The sequence below is a fragment of the Solanum tuberosum genome, unplaced genomic scaffold, assembly GCF_000226075.1.
Source record: "Solanum tuberosum cultivar DM 1-3 516 R44 unplaced genomic scaffold, SolTub_3.0 scf00120, whole genome shotgun sequence".
Taxonomy (NCBI): Eukaryota; Viridiplantae; Streptophyta; class Magnoliopsida; order Solanales; family Solanaceae; genus Solanum; species Solanum tuberosum.
The window spans coordinates 510,328-535,246 of record NW_006239047.1 but is presented as its reverse complement, the minus strand read 5'-3'; the positions used below and the strand labels follow the sequence as shown (position 1 = coordinate 535,246).

Here is a 24,919-nt window from a genome sequence, read left to right as displayed (position 1 = left end):
CCATGCCCTCATGCCATCAAAGCTATGTTGTACCAGAAGATAGAACCAAAGAATGAAATTAATTGGTGGTACGGTAAGGAAGCTTATTTGATGACATATAGGGCAAAGTTGATGCCTGTAAGAGGTGAACAATTCTGGAATGTATTGCTAGAACACGCAATTGATCCACCTGATCTTGTGAAAACAGTGGGAAGACCAAAGACCAAAAGAACTAGGGAAAAGGATGCAGCAATTAAAAGAGCTGGAGAGTGGGCTCACTCAAGAAAAGGAACTAAAATGACATGTAGTAAGTGTGGTGAAACAACTCACAATGCAAGAACATGCAATGTAAGAACATTACTTATTTACATGTCTCACTGTTATTAGTACTATGTAGTTAACTGCACATAAACATTGTATTTTCAGTTTGTTAAAGGAGAACAAGGGCCAACATTGAAGAGAAAAAAGGGCAGAACTGAGGAAGAGTCTGAAGAAGAATCTGAAGAAGAGGTTGAAGAACCCCATGGAGAAGATTATGATGTTAATAGCTCAGCCCCTAGACCAACACAAGATGAAGAATACCATTTCATGTCCTCACTACAGTATGAACCATTTGGACCTGCTAGAGAGCCTAAAAGTGATCCAGATATAAGGCCTCAAGTCATATCTGAAAATCGCACAAAACTGAAAATGAGGATGAATCAACAAAGAGCAACTGGAAATAGAGTTATATCTTTTAGAGGTGATCATGCTGGAATTAGTGAGCCTACAGATTTGCCTTACTCACCTACTAATCTCACTTGGAAAGGAAAAGAAGCTGTCACTGGCAATCAGCTGGAAAGAGAGAGACAGAAGAAGGTGGACAAGTTGAAGACAAGAAAAACTAATGGGAAATCCCAGATTTGAAGTGTTTTGGATAGTGCAAAAAGTTGTCTAGTTTGTTTATTTTTGCTTGAAGTTGGTAAATGCAAAACAATGCATGTGATTTGTTTATTTTGGGTTGAAGTTGGTAGATGCAAAATAATGAATGCTTATGTTTATTTTGGGTTGAAGTTGATAGATGCAAAACAATGAATGCTTATGTTTATTTTGGGTTGAATTTGGTAGATACAAAACAATGAATACATTTCTTATTATTTTGGGTTGAGTTTGGTGAAGATTTTTATTACTGCTTACTGTCCAAATTTTGGTAAGAACTGTAAGGTTCTTTACTTAGTTGATGTCCAGCTTTTGTGTGAAGTTTATTTCCAGTTTTAGTTAATGTTGGTAATGCATTATGGTTTCAGTGACTGCTCCCCTGTTTAGTAGTTTTAGTTTTAGTTAATGTTGGTAACGAAAATTTCAGTTTTAGTTAATGTTGGTAATGCATTATGGTATCTTACTCCCCTGTTCAGTAGAAAAGAATAAGATGCTAAAGTAATGTAAATTACAATTGAATTCACTGAGAAAATAAACTGCTTACTTCTGAGCTAGCACAGGACCAGATTTCATGCAATCAATGTACACACGAGGCTTCTTACGGTGCCTTGCCAGTGTTTCTGCCAGTGTACCTGACAATAGGAATACAAAATGATTTTGATATAGCAAAGAAAACAAACTAGTCAGGGGACACTAGTTCTACTTGTAAATTTTGACAAATGTTGTGCCATACAAAATTATCTGCTAATTTGTTAGGGGAAAGTAAGATGTATAAGATGAGTACGGTATTGCCAACACGGAAAGAAAATGTCAAAAATTCAGTTACCTATATTTACATGGACATCATCATCAACTTTGACATAATACTCTGCATCTCATAGCTTAACAACAGTAGCAAAGTAAGTCTTTGTCTTGGCGGACAATTCTAGATACCCCTCGACATGATCCTGTTTAAAGGCAGCAGAGTGATGTGCCAATTTTTATTTATGAAGACAATGTGATAAACTAACTATATATTGGCTGTTGATCGGACTCTTCAAAAAAATCAACAAGTGCTTGTCGGACAATGTGTGAAGTTTATTTAGTTATTATTGCCGACTGTTGTGATGATGCCTAACAAGGTTCTTGAATATTGAGTGACCTGCAATTGCTATAGCTGTTGCACTGTCTTTGGTAGTAGAAGTTTAAAGAAGTTGTTAATCTTTCTGTTAATCTTTTAGATGTTGCAGTAAAGCTTAGAGAAGTTATAAGCAAGGCTGCTGCCACAGCCAAAGAAGCCAATTTCTAATTTTTTTTTGTCTTTAACCCTTCAATTAGATATTATAACATTCTGATAAGAAACAAGAATTAAATGCTTTCAAACTACGAGTGCAAGCATTTCTAACAACTTGCCTGTACATTAGTCTCACCAGCATGCCCAAAGAGTTTGGCCAAACCTTCCTGAAAACCCGTATCCACAGGTACATACTTCAACTTTTCCACTTCATTCATATAAGATACAATAACAGTAAAATCCATATCCATATTGACAAAAGCAACATGACCAGTAACGCAAGATGACAAGCTGGTGAACATATATATTTTTTCCCTGTACAACTACTCTCCATAATGCATAATACATAATTCAAATTCTATAAGTACAACAACTTCATTACAAAATACAAGTTCAATAATACATAAACTTGTAATTCAAACTCCATAAGTACTAAAACAACAAATATTCAATTCATACATTGAGTTTTAAAGTGTTTGATCCTTACATACATTCACTTCATGATCCTTACAACAAACACAACGAACAAAGCACATGAAATGAAAATGATAGTTTTCAATTTTTTGATTTTCTTCTCCAAAAGCATAACTTTTCCAGCTTCTTGGGCTGAAATAAATTTCATTTCTTCAAACAAAATTTTCAGATTGTCCCTTTCAGCTTTTTCCATTCCATCGACAATCTGTTTCAATTTGTTTCTTTCAACCTTCATAACATCCAATTTACTCTTTAAGTCCATTATAACTGTTACTGCTCTTGGTGGGAGTTGTTGTTTTGTCTTGCCATTCCCAATATCCACATGAAGTGACCTACATATAGTGTACAAATTCAACCATCAAGTTTACATAATAATTTAGAGAAATACTTAATGTTAATTTAACAAATAAGAGTTTGTATATAAACATACAAACATCAAACTAATTTACAACTTACTTTGGGTCTAGGACATTTGTAGAACCTTCTCCCTGCTATTCAAATACAGTCCAAGCCGTCAAATTTAAAGCATTGAGACCACAATGACATCTTCTTGCATACAATTTTTCAAGTGAATTGATAGAGGATTCAGACATTGTTTCAAAATTTTTGTCTACTTCGAAACCCTAGCAGTGAAATGAACAAAGGGGTGAAATTAACTTTGAAATGGAATGACGTCCATGAGAGGAAATCTGAAACCCTAGATGAAATCGTATATTAGAGAGAAGAGGGGAAATGTATTTTATTATTTTAGAGAAATGAGAGTGGGTCAAATTGTATGTCCCAAAAGAAATGAGAGCAAAATTAGTAATTAGGATGTTTGAGTCTATGTGGAGGTGAGAGTTGTTTGGTGCTTATGTGGCGTCCACGTGGCGTCCATGTGGTGTCCACATGGTGTCCACATGGCACTTAACACACCTCTGTTAATAGTAAGGGTAAAAGTGACCCAATATTTTAACGGAAGGGTATTTTTGAGCCAAAATATAGTTCAAGGGTATATGTGAGCTATTTCCAATAGTTCAGAGGTATTTTTGAGCCTTTTCCGTTTTTATAATAGGTAAATAAACCTTTTGAGTAGTTCAAAAAAATATTTGACCCTTTTAACTAATTTTGAATTTTAAATTATTTTTTATTGACAAGCTGTTTACTAAAAGAAAAAAAAAAGAGAAAATTATTGATGGCGGCTGCAGTGACCATGTTTCTAGACAATTGTGTTAGTCAGAGACGTCGCCTCAACAGTTTGACCGAAAGAAAAATAATTGTATTCAGTGAAGTTGACCAACTATTGATATGTACTATTATTATCCCACTCTATCAATTTACGTGATATATTTTAAATATCGTGATTCAATCAAATCTACTTTTAATTATAAATTTTTTTATATAGTATTTTTTAAGTAAATTGAATTGTTAATTATTTATAGTTTATAAATATATAAATTTTATTTAAAAAATTTAAAAATTTGATGAATAAATTTTCAATCAAACTTAAATATTTTGAGTTGAAGAAAGGAAGTATATTATTATATATCAGCTATTTCATCAATAATCCCAAAGGAGAATCGTGCAATTTCCTTTAGTAAAACAAGGATGATGGAAAGCAGACATGTTCATTTGTTATTATTATCTTACATGTTTTGTGTTTTGATTCTTACTAGAGCTGCAGATAATATACGTAGAGATGAACCTTTAAGAGATGGAGAAACGATTGTTTCGTCAGGTGGAAATTTTGAGTTGGGATTTTTCTCCCCAACTCCAACATCGAGTAAACGATACCTGGGAATATGGTTCAACAAAGTATCTGTACAGACAGTGGTATGGGTTGCTAATAGAGACACTCCACTGAATGATAAAAATGGTATGCTCAATTTTACAACACAAGGAAATCTTACTCTTGTAAATGGTTCTGGCAGTGTTGTTTGGTCTTCCAATACCACAAGAGGAGGCGTGCAAAATCCAATAGCACAGCTTCTAGATTCAGGCAATCTTGTTGTTAGAGAAGATGCAAGTGAGAATTCGAATTATGTATGGCAGAGTTTTGACTATCCTGGTGACACAGCTTTGCCTGGAGTTAAGATTGGGATCGATCTTAAGACTGGTTTTCGTCGTTTCCTCTGGTCATGGAAGAGCAGAAATGACCCTTCTAATGGTCAATATAGTTTCATATTTGATCCTAATGGATTCCCACAGCCATTTCTCATGAACGGTTCCATCCAACGCTTCAGGGGCGGAGCATGGAATGGTCAAAGCTTTGCTAATTCACCATCTCTACTACCAAGTCCTTCATATAAATACATATTTGCATCCGATCCAGACCAAGTATACTTTACTTATGAGCTCATTGACACTTCTGCTATTGCAAGGGTAGTGATGCAACTACATGGGTTTCTAGAGCTTTCGACATGGAATAATCTAACTCAGAATTGGGATAACTTTGGTAGCGCACCAGCAGACAACTGTGACATTTATTCCCAATGTAACGCATATGGTTTGTGCAACAGTGGCAATTCTCCAATCTGCAGTTGTTTGGATAAATTTGAACCCAAAGATCCAACAGAATGGGTAAGGGGAAATTGGTCAGGTGGCTGTGTTAGAAAGACACCAGTATTGAATTGCCAAAAGGAAGTTAAATTCTTAAAGTATTCAGGGATCAAGTTGCCAGACACTCGATTTTCCTGGTACGGTCGAGGAGTAACTCTTAATTCATGTGAGGAATTGTGCTTGAGAAACTGTTCATGTGTGGCCTATGCAAAACTAGACACAACAGGGACAAATGAAGACTGCTTGCTTTGGTTTGATGAGCTGATGGACATCAGAGAGTTTGGTTCAAGTGGGCAAGATATCTATATAAAGTTGGACTCCTCTGAGACAGAGATAAGTACAGGTTGGTATGCTTCTTTACATTAGTCTTGAGTTTTCTAGACCAAATTGAACTGTCTATTAAAAATTTGAAAAGACTAAGATGAATTTATATGAATCATCAGGAAACTCCAGTAAAGAGATATTAAAGAAATTGAGAATCAGCTTGCCATTGGCAGCATTAAGTCTTCTCTCAGTGCTATGCTTGATCTTGTACATTAGGCATACGAAGAACAAGAAGAAGAAAGAGGAGGAGAATCAGAATCAACAACGTTTTAGTGAAGGTAAACCGGATGTTTTGCTACTTTGAAATTTGAAATAAGTGGCTTGAATTGATGGTAAATCCTAGAAATTCCTCTTAACATCCAATTAAGTCCTTATTTTGACAGGAAGCTCTGAAATGTTGTACATTAATAAGAGCAAAAATGATGATCTAGATTTACCATTGTTTGATTTTGCCACTATCTTGGAGGCTACCAATAACCTTTCTTTGAGCAACAAGCTTGGAGAGGGTGGTTTTGGACCTGTTTACAAGGTAACAATGTTAACTACAGCTCTTTCTTTTTCTCTAAACAAACTGCTTATCTTCAATATATTATATATGCTGGAACATTGACAAACTTTCGGAACCTTTAAAAGGAAACAAGTTCCCGATTAGAAAATATGTCTCCGATTCTCCAGAAATGTCATTAAAAGTTAATTCCACTTCAAACAAGCTATCTAAAAAAGTTTACTCAGAATTTTTCAATCGAAAAACTAGAGAAGCTAATTGCCTGAGGATATGTAGGGTGCGCTGAAAGATGGACAAGAAATAGCAGTAAAGAGACTTTCAAGATACTCAGCACAGGGAACGGATGAGTTCAAGAATGAGGTTATCTTCATTGCTAAACTCCAACATCGGAATCTTGTGAAGCTTCTTGGTTGTTGTATACAAGCAGAAGAAAAAATGTTGGTTTATGAGTACATGCCTAACAATAGCTTGGATTGGTTCCTTTTTGGTTGGTTCTCACTTCTCTCAACTCTTAATACATTTGGTTATCTGTAGTAATAGTTCAATCAGCTGCAGATGGATTTGGTTATCACTTCTCTGAACTTTTGATTTTTGCACATAAAGATAGGAGGTCACTGCTTGATTGGCCCAAGTGCTTCCATATTATAAATGGAATTGCTCGAGGACTTCTCTATCTTCATCAAGACTCAAGATTGCGAATAATCCACAGAGATCTTAAACCTAGCAATGTTTTGCTAGACATTGATATGAACCCGAAGATATCTGACTTTGGCATGGCAAGAAGTTTCGGAGGAAATGAGACTGGAGCCATGACAACAAGAGTGGTTGGAACATAGTAAAGATCTTTAAACCAAAGAGCTACTTACACTCTACTAAAAAGCTAACTTTCTTTATTTGTGATTTAAAAAAAAGAAGAGATACTTACTTTCTTTGTTTGACGTTATCCTACAGCGGCTACATGTCTCCGGAGTATGCAGAAGAAGGGAAATTCTCAGTAAAATCAGATGTTTTTAGCTTTGGAGTTGTAATTCTGGAGATTTTAAGCGGGACGAGAAATAGAGGGTTCATTCATCCAGACCATCACCATAATCTTCTAGGACATGTAGGAACTCATCTTATACTTACAGCGTAAAAATCATGTTAGTTAAAATTATAGCATCTAACTGCATGATGTGAAATGTATGTTCAGGTGTGGATCCACTTCAAAGAAGGCAGGGTTATGGAAGTAATAAATACACATCTAAAGGAGTTATGCAACAACCTATGTGAAGTGCAAAGATCAGTCCATGTAGGTCTATTGTGTGTGCAGCAGTGTCCAGAAGATAGGCCTAGCATGTCATCAGTTGTGCTGATGTTGTCTAGCGATGTTCCATTGCCCTCACCTAAAGAGCCTGGTTTTTTTACTAGCAGAAGCCGATTCGGTGAAGTTAATAGTTCATCTAGCAAGCTTGGCGAACATTCTGGAAATCAATTAAGCATCACACTATTGGATGCTAGATAGGATATATATATATATATTTTCATTGTTTGCTTGTAGAGGCTAGTGTCACGGACTTAGAGTCTCACTAATGTTCCGTGCGGTACTCGACAACTTACACAGGAATCTAATTACAGTGGCGGGACATGACACTAGGCTTTATTTACTTTATTCTTTACTTCACAGAGCTCAACACAGCTTCCAGTTGTACAACCAAACAACTTAAAGTGAATTTGTCAAATGTACAAGTGCTTTCTCAGTCTAATAATTCTTCATAATCTATATTGTCCTCACTCCTCAGATTGTGAAATGAGTTGAGACAATTTGTCATAATTGTACAAAGGGCATTGGACAGCTCTTTTTCAAAACAAGTACAGTTGATAGTATTTTAATTAACAACTTGACGGTGATCAACAGGTTGGTCAATCTTATGACTTTCTCAATTCAACAAAGTTTCAAAATTGTACAAAGTGCATGCATTGTGCGAGGGTTCTATGAATTGATGATGACAAATGCACTATATGGGTCCCACTTCATTATAATTTCTCTTCATTACATCAACCTTCCATGACTTATAATCAGTGGTGGAGCCACCTTAGAGTTATGCGGTTCATCCGAACTCCCTTTGGCGAAAAATTATGTTATTTATATATGGTTAAGATAATTGTTTAGATATATATAATAGATGTCAAACCCCCTTCGACTACTTCGTGTGTCTATTTTCAGATTTTGAATCTTACTAAAATTCTGGCTCCGCCACTGCTTATAACTCATCTCCATTTGGCTAAGCTTGACAAAACATACTTTAAAAAACAAAAAAAAATTATTTAGACACATCTATTGATTATTACACCAATAAAAATAATATAACTAGACAAGTGAAGAATTAGTATTGTCCTGAGTTAGTATTTTCACAATTAATTGATTTGAATCATTTACAATGAATAAGGATAATGTTTAAAAGAGTTAAAATATTAAACATACTTGTAAGTATAAGTTATAGCTGAACCTATTTAAACCTTCATTATAGTAACCTCTTAGTCATTCTACCAATGCAGTACCCAGATGTGAATATAGTCTTTTGATATTGAATTTATTTGAATCCAATATTTTTGTGACAAATGATAAAATTAATATGTAAAAATTAACCAAATAATATATGAATCCATAAGGAGTATTAAATAAATGATGAGTTCAATACTAAATAATTTTTAAAAAGCTATTTCATAAAACTTAAAATTTTGTATCCGCTCCTATTTCTATCAAGCATCAAATGGAGAAAAAAATAAATATATGCATCAATATTAAAAAAACATTGGGTGAAAGAAAACATCCATGATAAGAAACCACCATTAACTTCACTAGATTGCTTCTAGAATTCGAAATCTCCAGAAGTATTCAAGAATTCTCAACTAAATTGTTCAGAAATGTGTAATGACCTTTCGAGTCATTTTCTCCATTTTTACGTACTTTCAGCGTTTAGAGATTTCCCGTAAGTTGTGAGGACCCTAAGTTATTTATGACTTGCTCGGTCATCTGATCATTTGTTTGGTTTTATGCAATTTTTCGTGTTTTGGGAGCTTCTGAAGTATAAATATTTGACTTCAGTCAAAACTTCAAGTAAAGGACCTCATAAAGAACTTCACTGATTCCTCAACTCATAAACATTCAGAACACATAATCGACCTTGAAATCAAAGGACACCATCTCTCCCATAGGAGAAAGCCTCAATGGCTTTTTCGAAAATCGACTTCTTCAATTCAACTAGTACCGAATCAAGATCTTGCTTAGCCCTCACATTCCATACAAAAGACAATTTTGATCCGTTATGAATAATCACACCATCCTTATTAGAATCAACCAAGCGAACACCCAATCGGGTCAACCCAGACTAACTCCTTTTTATCATCATCAACATGAACAACACTTCTCATATATAGTTGACCAAGAGCATCCGCCACCACATTCGCTTTACCAGGATGATAGAGGACACTCATGTCGTAATCTTTCAATAACTCAATCCATCTTGTTCGGTAAAAATTTAAATCCTTTTGAGTGAACACATATTTCAAACTCTTGTGATCGGTAAACACATCTACATGAACACCATATATAAGTAATGCCTCAAAATCTTTAGAGAAAACACCACCGCCGTTTGAATTGAAATATTTGAGATGAAAATTTGAAAAGCCCCTCACAAAATAAACCCAAAAATAGACTTGTTAAAAGAGTTTTTACTTTTAACTCAAAATGTCCTTATTTAATTTGACAATATATATGAATGTGTAACACACATACATTATATTTTGTTGATTGTAAAGAAAATGTCTAAATGATATAGCAAAATCCTGCATAGGGTCCTTAAAATGAACAAAGTTTTATTAACATGTCAAAATGAAATATGGAGCCGGCTTTGGGAGTATATACTGCGGTCCCAAAACAAACATTTTTTGAATACTATAGATCAAAATGGATACTTTGCATATTTGTGGGTAAACTGTGAAAAATAAATTTAACTCCAGCAGTTACTCCTAAAATAATTTAGAAGGTAGTTTTTCCAAAAATGAACAAACTACAATTCTTTTTATTAACTTCTTATGTGAAGCTATATCTCTTTCTTCAACAAAAAATATAGATTATTTACTTCATATTTTCTCATTCATCTTTTATTTTCTCTACTTTATATTTTGATTTTTGAAGTGTTCCAACAGTCAAGCCAACTGATATATATCTCCACATCCTGCAATGTGATGGTACATTTGCCCATACGCATGTAAAAATATTTGTTATTGGACGTCAATACTCAACAGGTGCAATAATAAGCCCTCGATCACATTTGATATTTCCAACTGCTAACACCCCTCTAAAACCCCACACAAATTGAAGTAATTAAGAATACGAGGATGTAAAGGATATTTCTTGATATGATTTTAAAATTCAGCATCAGCAGGACAATTTTTAAACATTCTACTTGTCCATTTAATTGGTCATCCCAAATAGCCTGAGAACGATAATTTGCTTGAAGTGTTAACACATCATAAACTTTTGGACCAAAATATACGTCTCTGTAAAAAAATCATATTTAAAACATTAAATAATTAAATATGAATAAATTGTTAAAAGTTAAGAAATATTATAAACTAGAAAAATAATTGAGAATGTTAAAACTCATATTTGAAGCATAAACAAAAGAGTTTGACAAATACTATTTTTTATAAAAAGAAATTGCAGTTCGCCTAATTACGAATGAACCACATTTGTTTTTCATTAAAAAAAATATAAAAGAATGTAGACGTTCTGCCTTAATTGTTCAAATTGTTTTACAATTTTTTATAAAAAAAAATTAAAGTTTGTGACCAAGAAAAAGTATTGAAATAAAAATAAATGAACAAAACAATTTGATAATACCTTAATACTTGAATATGTACGAAAATGGAGTAGACAAACGAAACAATTGAAAAGAGAGATAGTGATGCCTTTAATTTATAGAAGAAAAATAATAATAAAAAGAAGATAGGAAGAAAAGTTTGATATGAAGATGAAATCTTGAAGAAATGGTTGCATATATATTATGCAATAAAAATTACGTAAAAGTAAATTAAAACTTAAAAATTGAACTAAATGTATATTAATACAAATGTTAGAAGTCGCAATAAACAACAAAGAAATCTATCTTTCTAAAATTGTAAAACATACTATATGACAAATTCAAACTACTAAAAACTAATATTAAGTAAAATAACATAATAACTATAGAGTATTTCCAAATTCAAACTACTAAATTTTTAATAACTCATATTTCAAATTACCTTTAAAATTTGTGTATTTTTTTTAATTTTTGGGGTGATTAATAAAATTTAATTTATTTATCCGTTTTGACATGTGTTTTTACTCTGAACTTTAGGCGTCTGACGATGGTTTGCCTAGGTTTCTGCTTCAGTAGTCACTTGACTCTGTGTTGATTCTAGGGTTTCCAAGCATATCTAATCAACCATACGGTATCGCAGTCAGAACGTATTTTTGGGCATTTGCACAATTTGATGTACAATAATATTATTATGAGGTGTATGAAATGTTATTAGGCAAAGTGAGGTGCTAAGACACAATTCAGAGTAAACTAAACATTCATAAATTAGAGCATATGAGGGAGTTGAAAGTATCACCTAAACAATCTACTAACATAAACCACGTTAAAAATTAGAGAAACAAGTGCAGCATCCAGTTTGATGTAGCATTGCATCGATTTCATCACCCTCCTCCATCTCCAGCTATTGAAGAAAAGAATGTGAGATAAAACAAGCAATACAAGTGATGTGAAATGTTTCAATACTACCTCATCAGGAGTTTGCCGTGCCCTAAGCCTGCGCCCATTAAATAAGAATGCAATTGAGTACAGGATTTCTCATCTCTGTTCCAATGGATGAAGATTGAAGAAGTGGTACCTATTGCAAACATTGACTCGCAACAAGATGTCAGTACAACATTTCCCCTTTACTTCAGCTCCAAATCTACTATAATAATTCTCATCCTTATCTTTCTCCTCACACAGGGCCAGACATTTACAAATGAGGCAAAAAAAACATTCCCCATTGACCTTAAGAAATTATATATGTTGGTCTGTTCAAACTGCGGACAAGACGTATGCTATCCAACCATAAAGAGAAATTCATTATATGAACTGCGACTAGAAAAATCTGTTAGTACCCACGTACTATATAATATGTATCTGCCCGTATATTGTTTCACATTCTTCTTATTCAAAACATCAAATCACTATGTTTTACATATATAATACTACAGGTGCAGGTTTGAGGTGGATCTCAAAGATAACTCAGGCTCAACAATTGGAATAATTATGGATAAAGAAGGAGAAAAATTGTTGTCCCTTACTGCAGAAGAAATTTACAAAAGAGCTTCTGATCTGGTGCTACTTCTAATCAAATCATAATATGCATAATTCTCACTTAACAAATATAAATTACTGTCCCTCTTAGCGTAACTATCCACCTATGGAGGATGTTCAAGCTAACATTACCAACATACTCTTCCATGTTCGAGCCCGTACTTCACGTACAACATCAGTGAAATTATACATCCACTCCTGTGTCGAAAAGGAAAGTTCTGCGGATTCTCTTCCGTCACCAAGCACAATCAATATTTCACGAAGGAAGCATCAGTGAAATTATACATCCACTCCTGTGTCGAAAAGGAAAGTTTTGCAGATTCTCTTCTGTCACCAAGCACAATCAATATTCACGAAGGAAACAAAAGAAAACAGAAAGCAGAGCCACCCCACGTACCTGAACAAACTGGATCACTCAAAATGAAACAGAAACTGGAACCAGCAACTCCTCAAAAAAACAACTGAAGGTCATTCATTTATAACTTCTTCCTCTCTTTAACATCTTTACATTTCTGCCTTCTACTTTTCAGTTCAACATTTGCAATTTTATACTTGTTAGAACAACAAAATCCTTCCTTCGCTAAGGACAAAAACGCCGCGTAGCTGTTTCTCTTGATTTAATGTTTAGCTACAAGTTCTCATGAACAAGACAATGAATGTACCATCACAATTGAGTTTATATACATTCAGGGGGAAAAATCTTACTTCCATAAATGTGTTCTTGCTAGCTTTGAAATCACAGACTGAAATGGGCCCTCTTCAAATAATGCAACACGCCTTTCTCTTCCATTTCCTGTATTAGAGAGGGAGGCTCCAATGATCTATCATTTGAGTTTATGCTTTTGCACAGTACTTGGTAATGCATTTGATGAGGTTTTGAGGATTCAGTTCTTATAAAATTAAACCGTACATATGACCCTCAATGTCATTGAAATACTTTTTGGCAGCTACTACTGACTATTGTGGAAAAACAGGTACTTTATCTTCCTGCATTCTAACTTAACTCCCTAATATATTCTAATATAGCACTTACCATCAAACTCTTTTATAATTTTCACATCTCACAGGGAAAGGACCTGCTAACTTTTTGGTTTGTGCATACATGCCTCAAAAACTTTGTACATAAATGGTCCCAAAACATCTTTACTCATGAGGTAATTTTCTAACACACTCGTCTTCCATTTTACACACGGGGAGCAGCAAGCTACTTTTGCGAGCCTACATGCAGCTGCTGACCAAAAATAACCAATAAGCCTACTACATGCTAGCCAGAAAGTGGAAACAGAGATTCATAAGAATCATCATCATACTACTTATTATATCTCTAAGAAGCTGGGAAAACAATCTTCTGAGCTGCATCTTTTGCTAGATGTACTTCCAAATAGGGAAGTATATACCATCAAATAAAGTGAGGAAGCGTGATATAATATTGATTTAACAGTAGACCTAATTTATAATAGCTAGCGTAAAATCATAAATGACCTTCAGTTGTTCTTCTGAGGTTTTTGTTTCATTTTGAGTGATCCAGCTTGTTCAGGTACGTGGGGTGGCTCTGCTTTCTGTTTTCTTTTGTTTCCTTCGTGAATATTGATTGTGCTTGGTGACAGAAGAGAATCTGCAAAACTTTCCTTTTCGACACAGGAGTGGATGTAGTACGGGCAAATGCTTTCTTTGCTTGAACATGGAAAATTTTGTTGGTAATGTTAGCTTGAACATCTTCCATAGGTGGATAGTTACCTTAGGAGGCAGTAATTTATATTTGTTAAGTGAGAATTATGCATATTATGATTTGATTAGAAGTAGCACCGGATCAGAAGCTCTTTTGTAAATTTCTTCTGCAGTAAGGGACAACAGTTTTTCTCCTTCTTTATCCATAATTATTCCAATTGTTGAGACTGAGTTATCTTTGAGATCCACATCAAACCTGCACCTGCAGTATTATATATGTAAAACGTAGTGATTTGATGTTTTGAATAAGAAGAATGTGAAACAATATATAGGCAGATACATATTATAAAGTACCTGGGTACTAACAGATTTTTCTGGTCGCAGTTCATACAATGAATTTCTCTTATGGTTGGATAGCGTACGTCTTGTCCGCAGTTTGAACAGACCAACATATATAATTTCTTAAGGTCAATGGGGAAGGTTATTTTTGCCTCAATTGTAAATGCCTGGCCCTGTGTTAGGAGAAAGATAAGGAAGAGAATTATTATAGTAGATTTGGAACTTAAGTAAAGGGAAAATGTTGTACTGACATCTTGTTGCGAGTCAATGTTTGCAATAGGTACCACTTCTTCATCCATTGGAAGAGAGATGAGAAATCCTGATGTGGATGTACTTCTGAGAGTGAAGGAGGTAAGTATTGACGGTTCTCGGTGACCCTGTATATAATACAAATGTTAATAGTTGATAATATTTAGTGATAGGAAAAGATAGTGAGAATATATATGAAAGTAATGTAGTATTGTAGTACCATGCTTGTAGTTGCCGACGTTGTGGATAAGGTGGATCAATTTGAATTGTTGTGTCGAATTTTGTTGTCAGTGACACACCTATGTCAATTACATTACAGTAACAAGTTAATAAGAAAAGAGTGAATCTTTTAGTTTTAAATGAGGTAATCTCACATATCATTTTAGCCATAAACCTCAATGATCTGCACACAAAAGTAGAGTCATTGAGATCTCGGCCAACGAAGACACTTTGCATGCTCTCACTCCAGTTACCTGTTAAATTACATCGGAAAGAGGTGCACATGAAGATTGTAATTGTAGAATAAGTATCATAAATCATACTCCTTCACTATTTCTCCCAGTTGATGACACAATCAAGAGCTTGGCTTCGTCGTGGAATAGTAGAAACTAAATAAGCTACTCAGTTAATAATTGATGCTTTATGGTTGATTACTCACCGATCTGTGTTCTTTACAAGTTTAAGGCAGAAAATAGATATGCTGTAACAGGAAAAATTGCTAAGATAAAATTACAAGGGACCCTATGCACGTCAATTAAGTACAGGAACAAGAGTTAGCATCGTGTTTCTTTCCTTCCCTTCTCTTCAAATAAAAGGTTATTATTTTAAATGGAAACAATGCTTAGAAAGATACCAAAGCTTTTGAAGATAGACTCATCTGCAGGTCATTGATCACATAAAAAGCAAGAAGTGCCTGCAATGTAGACAATTACAAGACCTCTAGGTGTATTAAAACCAAGTGAATGCTTAAGAGTTAAGAAAAATGATTCAAATGAACCCCGTGTTATCAAATATAATATCTATTGAAAAGAGCTAAATTCAAAAGAAATAATACTCAACAGTCGGAACTTGGTGATATAAAATCTTTTTAAACCAATACATTCAAGAAATTCTAACATAACCTTTGCAAGTAAAAGAATTACGAAAACTTCAACATCATTGCATATGCAGTTATAAAAGCACATCAGTAATGCGGCTCAAGTTAAAGTGAACAAATGTTGCTGTAAATAATTATGAAGGTCGTTGACGAAGAAGTAAGAGCACATCCTAATTCACGCTGTTAACCTACAGCTTTGGTTGGTTCTATAAACATGAAGAGTAGTTGATCAACAAATTACTTCTATGCCTCAAATACTTTAACTTAAGTTGAGGTAGGTACAACTGTTCATAAACTTCAAATCTTGAATCTTTTTTCCAGATACCCACTTTTAACGAAGAAATTAAGTAGATGTGTGAATTAAGTGCACTGAAGAGTTGCATGATAGCGTGACTTGCTAACGTGAGCCCACCGGACGGAATGGCGAGAGGAAGGAAGAGAAAAGAAGTAACAAAGCTGGTGGTGACACCTACAAGGAGGGAGAGTGTGAATCTGGAGTACCCACAAGGAATGGAGGTGAATCAAGGGAGTGAACCAATGGAACAGTGGCCACCTCTGCCTTAGAGGGAGGTGACCCCTAAAACAGGTGGGAATAAGCAACCAGTAGTCAATTTGGGTAGTGGAAAGCAGGAAGGAACGAGCACAAGCCAACCAAATGAGATGCAAGAGAGGGTCCTGCGAGACGACACAGAGGCAGATAGATTTGAATGATGAGCCAAAGAAATGGGCGAGTTTCTTCAATTCTAATAGAATGTCAGCTAAAGGGATGGGTCTGAATTATATCAATCCAATTATGAGAAATGGAGAGCAGGTCATTGAGTTGAAGAAAGAAGAAATTGAAAAAGCAACCGAGGAGTGGAAGCAAGCCCTAATCCTGTACGTAGTTGGGGAATCTCCTACAATTGCAGCAACTGAGAGATACATTGCTCTGCAGGTTAACACGGTAAGTAAACCTAAGGTGTACTATCACAATGATGGATATTTCTTAGTTAGGTTTGCTAATTTGGATGATAGAAATGAAGTACTATATTCGGGGCCTCACATGATGAACAATAAGCCCATAATAGTCAAGGTTTGGAGTGCTGAATTTGATTTTAATAAGGAAGTATTACAAACAGTGCCAATATGGGTGAAATATCCTAATTTACCTCTAAGTTGCTGGAGTCAAGATTCTCTTAGCAGAATTAGTAGTGGATTAGGGGTGCCTCTATATGCTGATGAATGTACGACTAAGGTTGAAAGGATATCTTTTGCTAGAGTACTAGTAGAAATGGATGTTGCAAGAGAATTGCCAAAGAAACTCAAGGTGGAGGACCCAAATGGAAGAGTATTTGAGCAAGCTGTTCAGTATGAATGGATACCAGAATACTATACTAAATGTATGCAAGTGGGACATCAATGCAATAAGGAGGAGGGTAACAAACCCAAGGTAGCTCCTAGATGGTCAATAAATGGGTGCAGAAACAAACTATGGTGGGTGGCTTGAAACCAACAACTGAGACAAATGAAGAAACAGTGATTGAGACAACTGAAGTAGCAGAAACTGAGATAAATGTAAAAAGGAAGGAAAAAGAAGTGGAAGAAGCAGGGGCATGGCAATTAAGTCCAAGAACAGCAACTAGAGGTAATTTAGTGGCACAAGGCACAACAGTAAGGGTGTTAAATGGTTTTGGAGCTTTAGGAAGCATGGAGCAGGAATCAAGATCAAAAGGGAATACAGGGATAGCAGGTGAAAGTCATAACCAAGTCACATGAAGCTGGTCACATGGAATGTAAGAGGGCTAAATAAACTTCATAAACAAAAGGAACTTGAATTGTTTATGAAGGAGAATAATGTAGGAATTATAGTAGTATTAGAACACAAAATTATGGAAAAATTAGCTGAGAAAGTAATACAAAAAATAGCAACAGGGTGGAAGTGGGAAGCAAACTATGAGTACACTGATAAAGGAAGGATATGGTTACTATGGAATCCTACAGTTCTTGACTGTAAAATCTTGAGTAAATCTGATCAATATATATATAGTAGTGTGGAAGTGAAAAGAAATAATATGATATTTTGCTTGGTGGCAGTCTATGGTTTACATACTATACACACAAGGAAACAATTATGGGAGGATCTGAAGAAACTGGTCTCAAATGTGCAGGTGCCTATGATATGTATGGGTGATTTTAATGCTATTCTTTCAGGTGATGACAGAAAGCAAGGTAGGCCAGTGCAGGAGGTAGAAATAAAAGATTTTAATGATTTTATGATGGATGCTGGTATGACAGAAATGAAAGCAGTAGGAAGGGATTTTACTTGGTCTAATGGGAATACATGTAGCAAGATTGATAGAGCAGTGGTAAATGCTGAATGGATGTTGAATATGAGACAATTAGAGGTAAATGTTATGCAGCCAGGTACATCTGATCACACTCCTTTGAGTCTGGAATTAGATAAGAGTGCAAGAATCAGGCATAGGGCCTTTAAATTTTTTAATTGTATTGCTGATCATCCTGAGTTCATAACAAGGGTGGAAAAAGTATAGTATGGAGGACAGAAAAGGAATATGAATGAGGTATGGCATATGCTAAAAAAAGTGAAGATAAGTCTCAAGCAAATCAATGATAGAGAGTTTAAGGGGGTCAGGAAGAAAATGGAAGATATTAGAAGCCAATTGAAAACTATACAGGAGAACATGAGGGATCCGACAACAGTAGCTTTATATAGACAGCAGGAGAAGGAACTACAAATAAACTTAGAGAAGTGGAGTGTCATTGAAGCAAGTGTTCTGAAACAGAAATCCAGGAATCAATGGCTGAAGCTGGGAGATGCAAATAATGCTTATTTCTTTGAACAAATGAAGAGCAGGGTGGCTCAAAATACAATTAATAGTCTGATAACAGCAGATGAATGTATAGCCCAGACACAAGAAAAATAGAAAGAGAAGTGTGTACATTCTACAAAGAGTTACTTGGGAAGGCTGCTCAAAGGATACCTAGTGTTAACATTGATACAATGAGACAAGGTCACATTCTGAAGAACAACAAGTATTCCTAGCAGCAAAGGTGACAAAGGAGGAGGTGGTAAATGCTCTCAAAGGAATACATGATTTGAAGGCACCAGGAATTGATGGTCTTAATGCTTGTGATGGTCTTAATGCTTGTTTTTTTAAAAAGGCTTGGAAAGTGATTGGAGAGGATGTCTTGAATGCTGTACTTAGTTTTTTTGAAACAGGGCACATGTATCAGCCCATTAATTGCACAATAGTGACTCTCATCCCAAAAGTTGCCAGCCCAATAAGAATAGGAGAATTTAGGCCTATCTCTTGTTGCACAAGAGTGTATAAGATCATTTCAAAAGTGATTACAACAAGGCTGCAGAGGGTAATGAGATCTTTAGTGGATCCAAATCAATCAACTTTTGTGCCAGGAAGAGCAATCAATGACAACATCATACTGAGCCATGAGCTTGTGAAAGGGTATAGTAGGAAGGGTATATCTGCTAGATGTATGATAAAGGTTGATATGAAGAAAGCCTATGACTCAATTGAATGGAGTTTCTTGGAGTAAATACTGTATGAGATGAAGTTCCCAGCAAATGTGATCCAATGGATTTTACAATGTGTCACAACAGTAACATACTCCTTTATGGTTAATGGTCAGCCTACAAAACCATTCAAAGCTCAAAGAGGGGTTAGGCAAGGGGACCCCATGTCACCTTTTTTATTTGTGTTGGCTATGGACTATCTCACAAAGAACTTGAAGAAGTTGGATAATAATCCAGAATTCCATTACCATCCCAGGTGTAAGAAGCAAAGAATAATTCAACTGAGTTTTGCTGATGACTTATTGATGTTTTGTAGAGGTGATACAAAGTCTGTGAGACAATTATACAAGTGCTTTATGGAATTCTCTAGGGCATCAGGGCTGGTGGCAAATGTGGATAAAATTAGTGTCTATTTTGGAGGGAGTAAAGGAAACAGTTCAGGACCAAATCCTACAGGAGCTGCAATTTGTGAAAGGAGCACTACCATTCAGGTACTTAGGGGTACCCTTGAGTACTAAAAGAATGTCAGTAGTCCAATGCAAACCTCTTATTGATAAAATGTTGAGTAGAATTACAAGCTGGACAACAAAGTTCCTATCCTATGCTGGAAGAGCATAATTTGTGAAGACTGTTGTTCTCTATACAAACCTTTTGGGCACAAATTTTTGCACTACCTAAGAAGATCATTCATGCTATTGAGAGCATCACAGGGAATGTAGAGGCATCAAAAAAAGCACAAAGTTATGTTGGCCTAAAGCAAGTGGAGGTATGTCTTTTCTTGATGTGTTCACCTGGAATAATGCAGCAATTGGGAAGTTACTGTGGAATCTATGCAAAAAGAAGGATAAACTTTGGGTTGAATGGATAGATAGCTATTATGGACAAGAGGGGATCTGGGGCAAACAGGCTAAGCAAGCATCATGGCTAGTGTAGAGAATATTTAAAGCATACAAACACTTTATAGCTGCTGGATATAATGAACAAAGTCTGATGCAAATGGAAAAGTATTCTATTACAGAAGTATATGGAAAGATGAGAGGAGATATTGAGAAAGTGGAGTGGAGGAAACTGGTCTGGGCTAACTATGGGGCACCAAAATGGACCTTCATACTATATATAGCACTTCACCGGAGACTCTCAACCAAAGATAGAATGGAAAAATGGGGGATAATAACTGATGTAACATGTCCACTGTGTCAGCAAGAAGATGAAGACATTGATCATTTGTTTTTTGAATGCAATTTATATGGAACAGGCTGCTGGCTTGGCAAGGAATATGCAGAACAGGATTGAATTGGCAAGGAGAAATCAACTGGGCAATCCAACATATGACTCGAAGGAATAGTATAGCACAAGTATACAGGATGACTTTGGCAGGCACGATTTAGCATCTATGGAGGGAATGTAACTACCGAATTTTCCAAAACAAGAGGAGGAATGAGGAGGCTATGATCAGGCTTATTATACAAGAAATACAAGGAAGAGGCTCTCAACAGAGGAAGCTTAGTAGTAGATTACAAGAATTAAATGTGTATCCATAGTACTGTAAGTAAGAGATAGGAGATGTAATAGGAATAGTAAGCAAGTCTTGGGGCTAAGTGTCCAAGTCTGCTTTTTTTTTTTCTGCTTTGTAATGTCCACTTTTGGTAATAAAATTTTAATTTACCAAAAAAAAGAGTTACATGTTCACTTTCTGTTAACTTGTTCTCCATTGTTGGAGCTATTGTATTGCTAATAAAAGCATCTAATTAGTCGAGTGGTGATTTAAAGAGATAAGATTTTTTAATATCATTGTACAAATCCATATGGGCGTTGTATTCTCCTATTTTGTGGCATCTCAGGATTTCAATGGAAATCTCTTTTGTTATTAAAATGTGATTGATCCATAAAAGCTAAACCAATTGACTTACATCGGAAGTAGAAAGAATAAGTTAATTAACGGAGTCAAGCTGAACAGATTTAGGGCACATCACAACAAATCCGAAAGAGGTATTACCTGAAATCAGTGGACGGAGGAGCAGGGAAGCACATCGAGAATGAAAGAAAGCTGAAGGAGGAACCACAGAGAATTTTAGCTAAGTATTTAATCGGTATACGTGCTGCTAAGGCATTTCTTGCTATATGCACCTGCGAACTAAGGAATCTGCAATTATAAAATGCACAACGATCAGCAGTAATTCTGATTGCCACTGCCTGTCCTGATCCCTATTGCAGAAGACCAAAAAGAAAGGAAGCAAGATGAATCTACATGCACCAATTGCAAAGAGCAAAAAGGAAAAAAATATAGAGTATATTTCAAAGGTGATGTTCTCACCAATAAAATCCTCTCCTTCCACAAATGTAGTCCCACACCGACATCTATCAGTACCAATTAACCTTACAGCCTAATTATCAGAAAAAATGTATATTAAGAACTGAATTACACAGTGGTGTACATATAGAGGAAAGATGACGCTGAAGCATGTTTAAATGTTTCATCTAAAATCTTTAACCGTTAAAAATTAAACTTTTTACTTTATTCTGTTTTACACTGTCTATCACCTATTTAAAGTCCAGGAATATTCCAAAAATAGGAGGTTATTTTGAATAGGAGAGAGAGCGTAAAGCGATGGGTTAGAGTTCAGGCTTCTAGATGCAGATAAGAAGGCAAATGAGCTGACTTTTCCAAGTAATGGAGAGCGACATAATATTAAGCAACAGTAAGGTACGCAAACTGGGGAAAAGTACGAAAACTGGAGAAAGTTATGAAAGCTAAACCAATCTGAGCAGATTAAAGGCACATCACAAGAAATCCCAAAGAGGTATTACCTGAAATCAGTGGACGGAGGAGCAGGGAAAGCACACCGGGAATGAGAAGAAGCTGAAGGAGGAACCAAAGAGAAATCCCATTTCAAAGTAAATGAGAGCGTGAGCCAGTACACGCGACAGAAGCTGAAATTATCCAAGGAAAATCAGTATGAAGCACTCTAACGAAGTCAGCATCCAAAGAACATGAACATATATATGAGGATTATAAGAGGTAAAGGTATATTATTTCGCTATCATATTAGATAACATACAGCTTACGCAGAAATAACACTCTCATTTGCTGATTTAGTTTGGAGATCATCTGAGACCTTCGTGTTGGACAACATCATCCACGAAGATGCCATTAGTAGAGTTAGCTGTTTTATATACATGTTGATAGTTCCTGACTACTCTATCTCTGCAGAGGCAAAGAACATATTAGCATCTGCAGTATGATGTAAACAAATTAAAGCAAGAAACGTGTATAAACACTTGTTCAGTTCTTTCAATTCAGCCAGTATGCAAGTTGCAGCACACCAAGCTCTGCCTCAAACTGAGGAGATGGAACATAAGTTCACATATGGCAGCTGTTTTCAGTAGACCTTCGTCACAAGGAAAGAAAAAACACAACATTTATAAATGAAGACATGTGCAGTAAGAATAACATGACAGTAAGAAAATGAAGGCATACAAGACAACAAGTAATAAATAAAACAACAGCAAGACCTTGACTCTAATAGTTAATGTCTCTAAAATGTAGTAACATTTATATACCCTGGGTTTTTGCTGATAAGGGTTAGATTGTCCATATGCATAGTCATTATTCCTGTAAGGGGCAACTTGAGAAGTAAAAGCAGATATGATGGTCAAGTATCCCCGCCTCTTTTCTTTCAATTTGGTTCGAGCGTGAGGTAATAGTTTCTCCATAATATTCTTTCAGATTCATGTTTTCCAGTTATTTTTTTAGCCTTTAATCTTGGGATACCAAGAAGTCTAGAATAGACAATGTGGACTACTCTCATTAGAAATCGGGTGGCAGAGTTGGCAGTATTAAGCTAATAAAAATGAAAACCTTTTTCAGAGAGCCCCGGAGGTTCTCGGATGATAAGTGCAGTCTGTTTTGGAAAACCGTCTCTGTACCAAGATGATGTTTGCAGCATTGGCGTGTCAATAGTGGGATTTTCAAGAAGATTATGCCTTGTAGAATCTGTTTTCAGACAGCGAGATAGCAACAGCACCTCCTTTTTGTGAGCAGACGCCGTTTGAGTTGCATAGCAGCCAGTCGTTCGTTTTTTTGGAATCCATCAGATGTGGAATTTAATTTCTGTTTATACCTGTAGATTTAGAGAAGAGGTAAACAATATTATATGTTTGAAACAATAGTAAATGGGTAAGTGTAACCACCATCCTCAAAAATAATAGTTTAACGTCTGTAGTAACATCGAAAGACTATATGAACATTACCGAGGAATTCTTATCAGGGAGAAATATTTATTAGGTATTATTAAGTACTCAATACGATGCCACCTGATTATTATTTACCAATTTAAATTCCTGTAGCAGCATACCATTCAATACATTAGTAGTTCTCATAACATGGTGGGAACTTATTGAGTAAGGTGTAGTTACAATGAGTATGTTAAGTGGCCTGCGCGAAGCTGAAAAGGAACACAGTAAAATCAAAGCAAGCACAAGAATTTAGCAAGTATAAAGATTCATTCACTATTATTAATTAAAACTTAGGAAATTTGCTTTAGCTTTAAGCACCCATCTTCGTTATCACTACAGTAAGAGGGATGAAAAACAACCTGCAAGACCTATTGCTTGCGTCCTTCTAAGGAACTAATATCGGAGTTTAGTTTAGCTTAGTTTACTTTTACTATATGGTTATGGTAAATCAGCCGGTGCACTTCATAAAAAAAATTCTTAAGCTCTGCAAAAATTACATATAAGATTCAATGAGGAATTTTGACAAACGCTTCGGGGTACAATTCTGAAGCTCTGCAAAAATTACATATAAGATTGAATGACGAATTTTGACAAACACTTGGGGGTAAAAATTCTCAAGCTCTGCAAAAATTACATATAAGATTCAATGAGGAATTTTGACAAAAACACTTGGGAGTAACAACAAAAGTAAAACACATACAAGAAATACAATGTACGGTAGACCACAAAGAGGAAAACAGAGAATCCACAATTCCACAGAAGCACAGAGAAGCAAGGCACTCGCCAATAAAATTCGTACGCAAGATGAACTATGGAAGAAGCGCAAAGAATTAGGCGAAAAGGTAAAGAATTGCAACAGAAATCAACAGTGGAGTTGAGAAGATGAAGACGAAGATGAAGCACAAAAAATAGGCGAGAAGCCACGGATTGATAGCTGTAAGAAATTGGACTGCACGTGGTGAACCGAAAATGTCCTCTTTGATAACACAGGCATGTCGACCACGTGTGTGGTTATCGCCCTTTTATCATATACTCCATCCGTTTCACAAAGAATGACCTTCTTTTTTTTTAGTCTGTTTCAAAAAGTTGATCTCTTTCCTTTTTTAGTAACATTTTAATTTCAATTTTCCACGTGGCATGTTTAAAGCCACAAGATTGAAGGATAATTTAGTACATTTGACATAACTTTAATTTAGGACCACAAAATTCAAAAGTCTTCTTTATTTTCTAAAATTTTGTGCCAAGTCAAACCAGGTCACTCTTTGTGAAACGGACGGAGTACTAGATAAGTGTGGCCCGTGTCAACGTGTAGTCTCATTCATGGTCTAAAATTGATTAATATAAATGATCAAATCACATATAAACACCATTATATAAAGTAAATTAAAATATTACTATCTTAAACATA

At 35.4% G+C, this 24,919-nt stretch overlaps 1 protein-coding gene and 3 long non-coding RNA genes across 19 annotated transcripts; 1 reads left to right on the top strand and 3 right to left on the bottom strand.

Moving 5' to 3' along the window:
- Positions 1-1,348: 1,348 nt before the first annotated feature.
- On the bottom strand, positions 1,349-1,807 carry LOC102591676 (uncharacterized). The gene is made up of 3 exons (XR_367512.2): positions 1,724-1,807; positions 1,442-1,529; positions 1,349-1,365 (listed from the first exon to the last, which is right to left on the bottom strand). It is a non-coding gene; the product is annotated as an uncharacterized lncRNA (long non-coding RNA).
- A 2,383-nt stretch (positions 1,808-4,190) lies between these two features.
- On the top strand, positions 4,191-7,914 carry LOC102591355 (G-type lectin S-receptor-like serine/threonine-protein kinase At4g27290). 2 transcript variants are annotated; one of them, XM_006350310.1, is made up of 7 exons: positions 4,191-5,525; positions 5,626-5,784; positions 5,890-6,035; positions 6,288-6,498; positions 6,615-6,846; positions 6,963-7,113; positions 7,201-7,914. In XM_006350310.1, the coding sequence occupies exons 1-7, from the start codon at positions 4,232-4,234 to the stop codon at positions 7,510-7,512; spliced, it is 2,505 nt and encodes an 834-aa protein (XP_006350372.1). In that variant the 5' UTR covers positions 4,191-4,231; the 3' UTR covers positions 7,513-7,914. The 2 variants fall into 2 exon arrangements, with proteins under 2 accessions (XP_006350372.1, XP_015165517.1); XM_015310031.1 differs by having other exon boundaries at positions 5,875-6,035.
- A 3,617-nt stretch (positions 7,915-11,531) lies between these two features.
- Positions 11,532-12,659, bottom strand: LOC102590533 (uncharacterized). Its single transcript, XR_001473845.1, has 2 exons — positions 11,822-12,659; positions 11,532-11,756 (listed from the first exon to the last, which is right to left on the bottom strand). It is a non-coding gene; the product is annotated as an uncharacterized lncRNA (long non-coding RNA).
- A 7-nt stretch (positions 12,660-12,666) lies between these two features.
- On the bottom strand, positions 12,667-24,479 carry LOC107061196 (uncharacterized). Of its 15 annotated transcripts, none has more exons than XR_001473835.1 (11): positions 24,212-24,479; positions 23,135-23,396; positions 22,335-22,480; positions 22,084-22,206; positions 21,590-21,659; positions 21,403-21,480; positions 21,272-21,322; positions 14,868-15,560; positions 14,650-14,775; positions 14,414-14,571; positions 12,667-14,321 (listed from the first exon to the last, which is right to left on the bottom strand). It is a non-coding gene; the product is annotated as an uncharacterized lncRNA (long non-coding RNA). The 15 variants fall into 15 exon arrangements; XR_001473842.1 differs by having other exon boundaries at positions 14,868-15,120; XR_001473836.1 differs by having other exon boundaries at positions 12,667-13,184; positions 13,874-14,321; positions 21,272-21,418.
- Between the last annotated feature and the right edge of the window lie 440 nt (positions 24,480-24,919).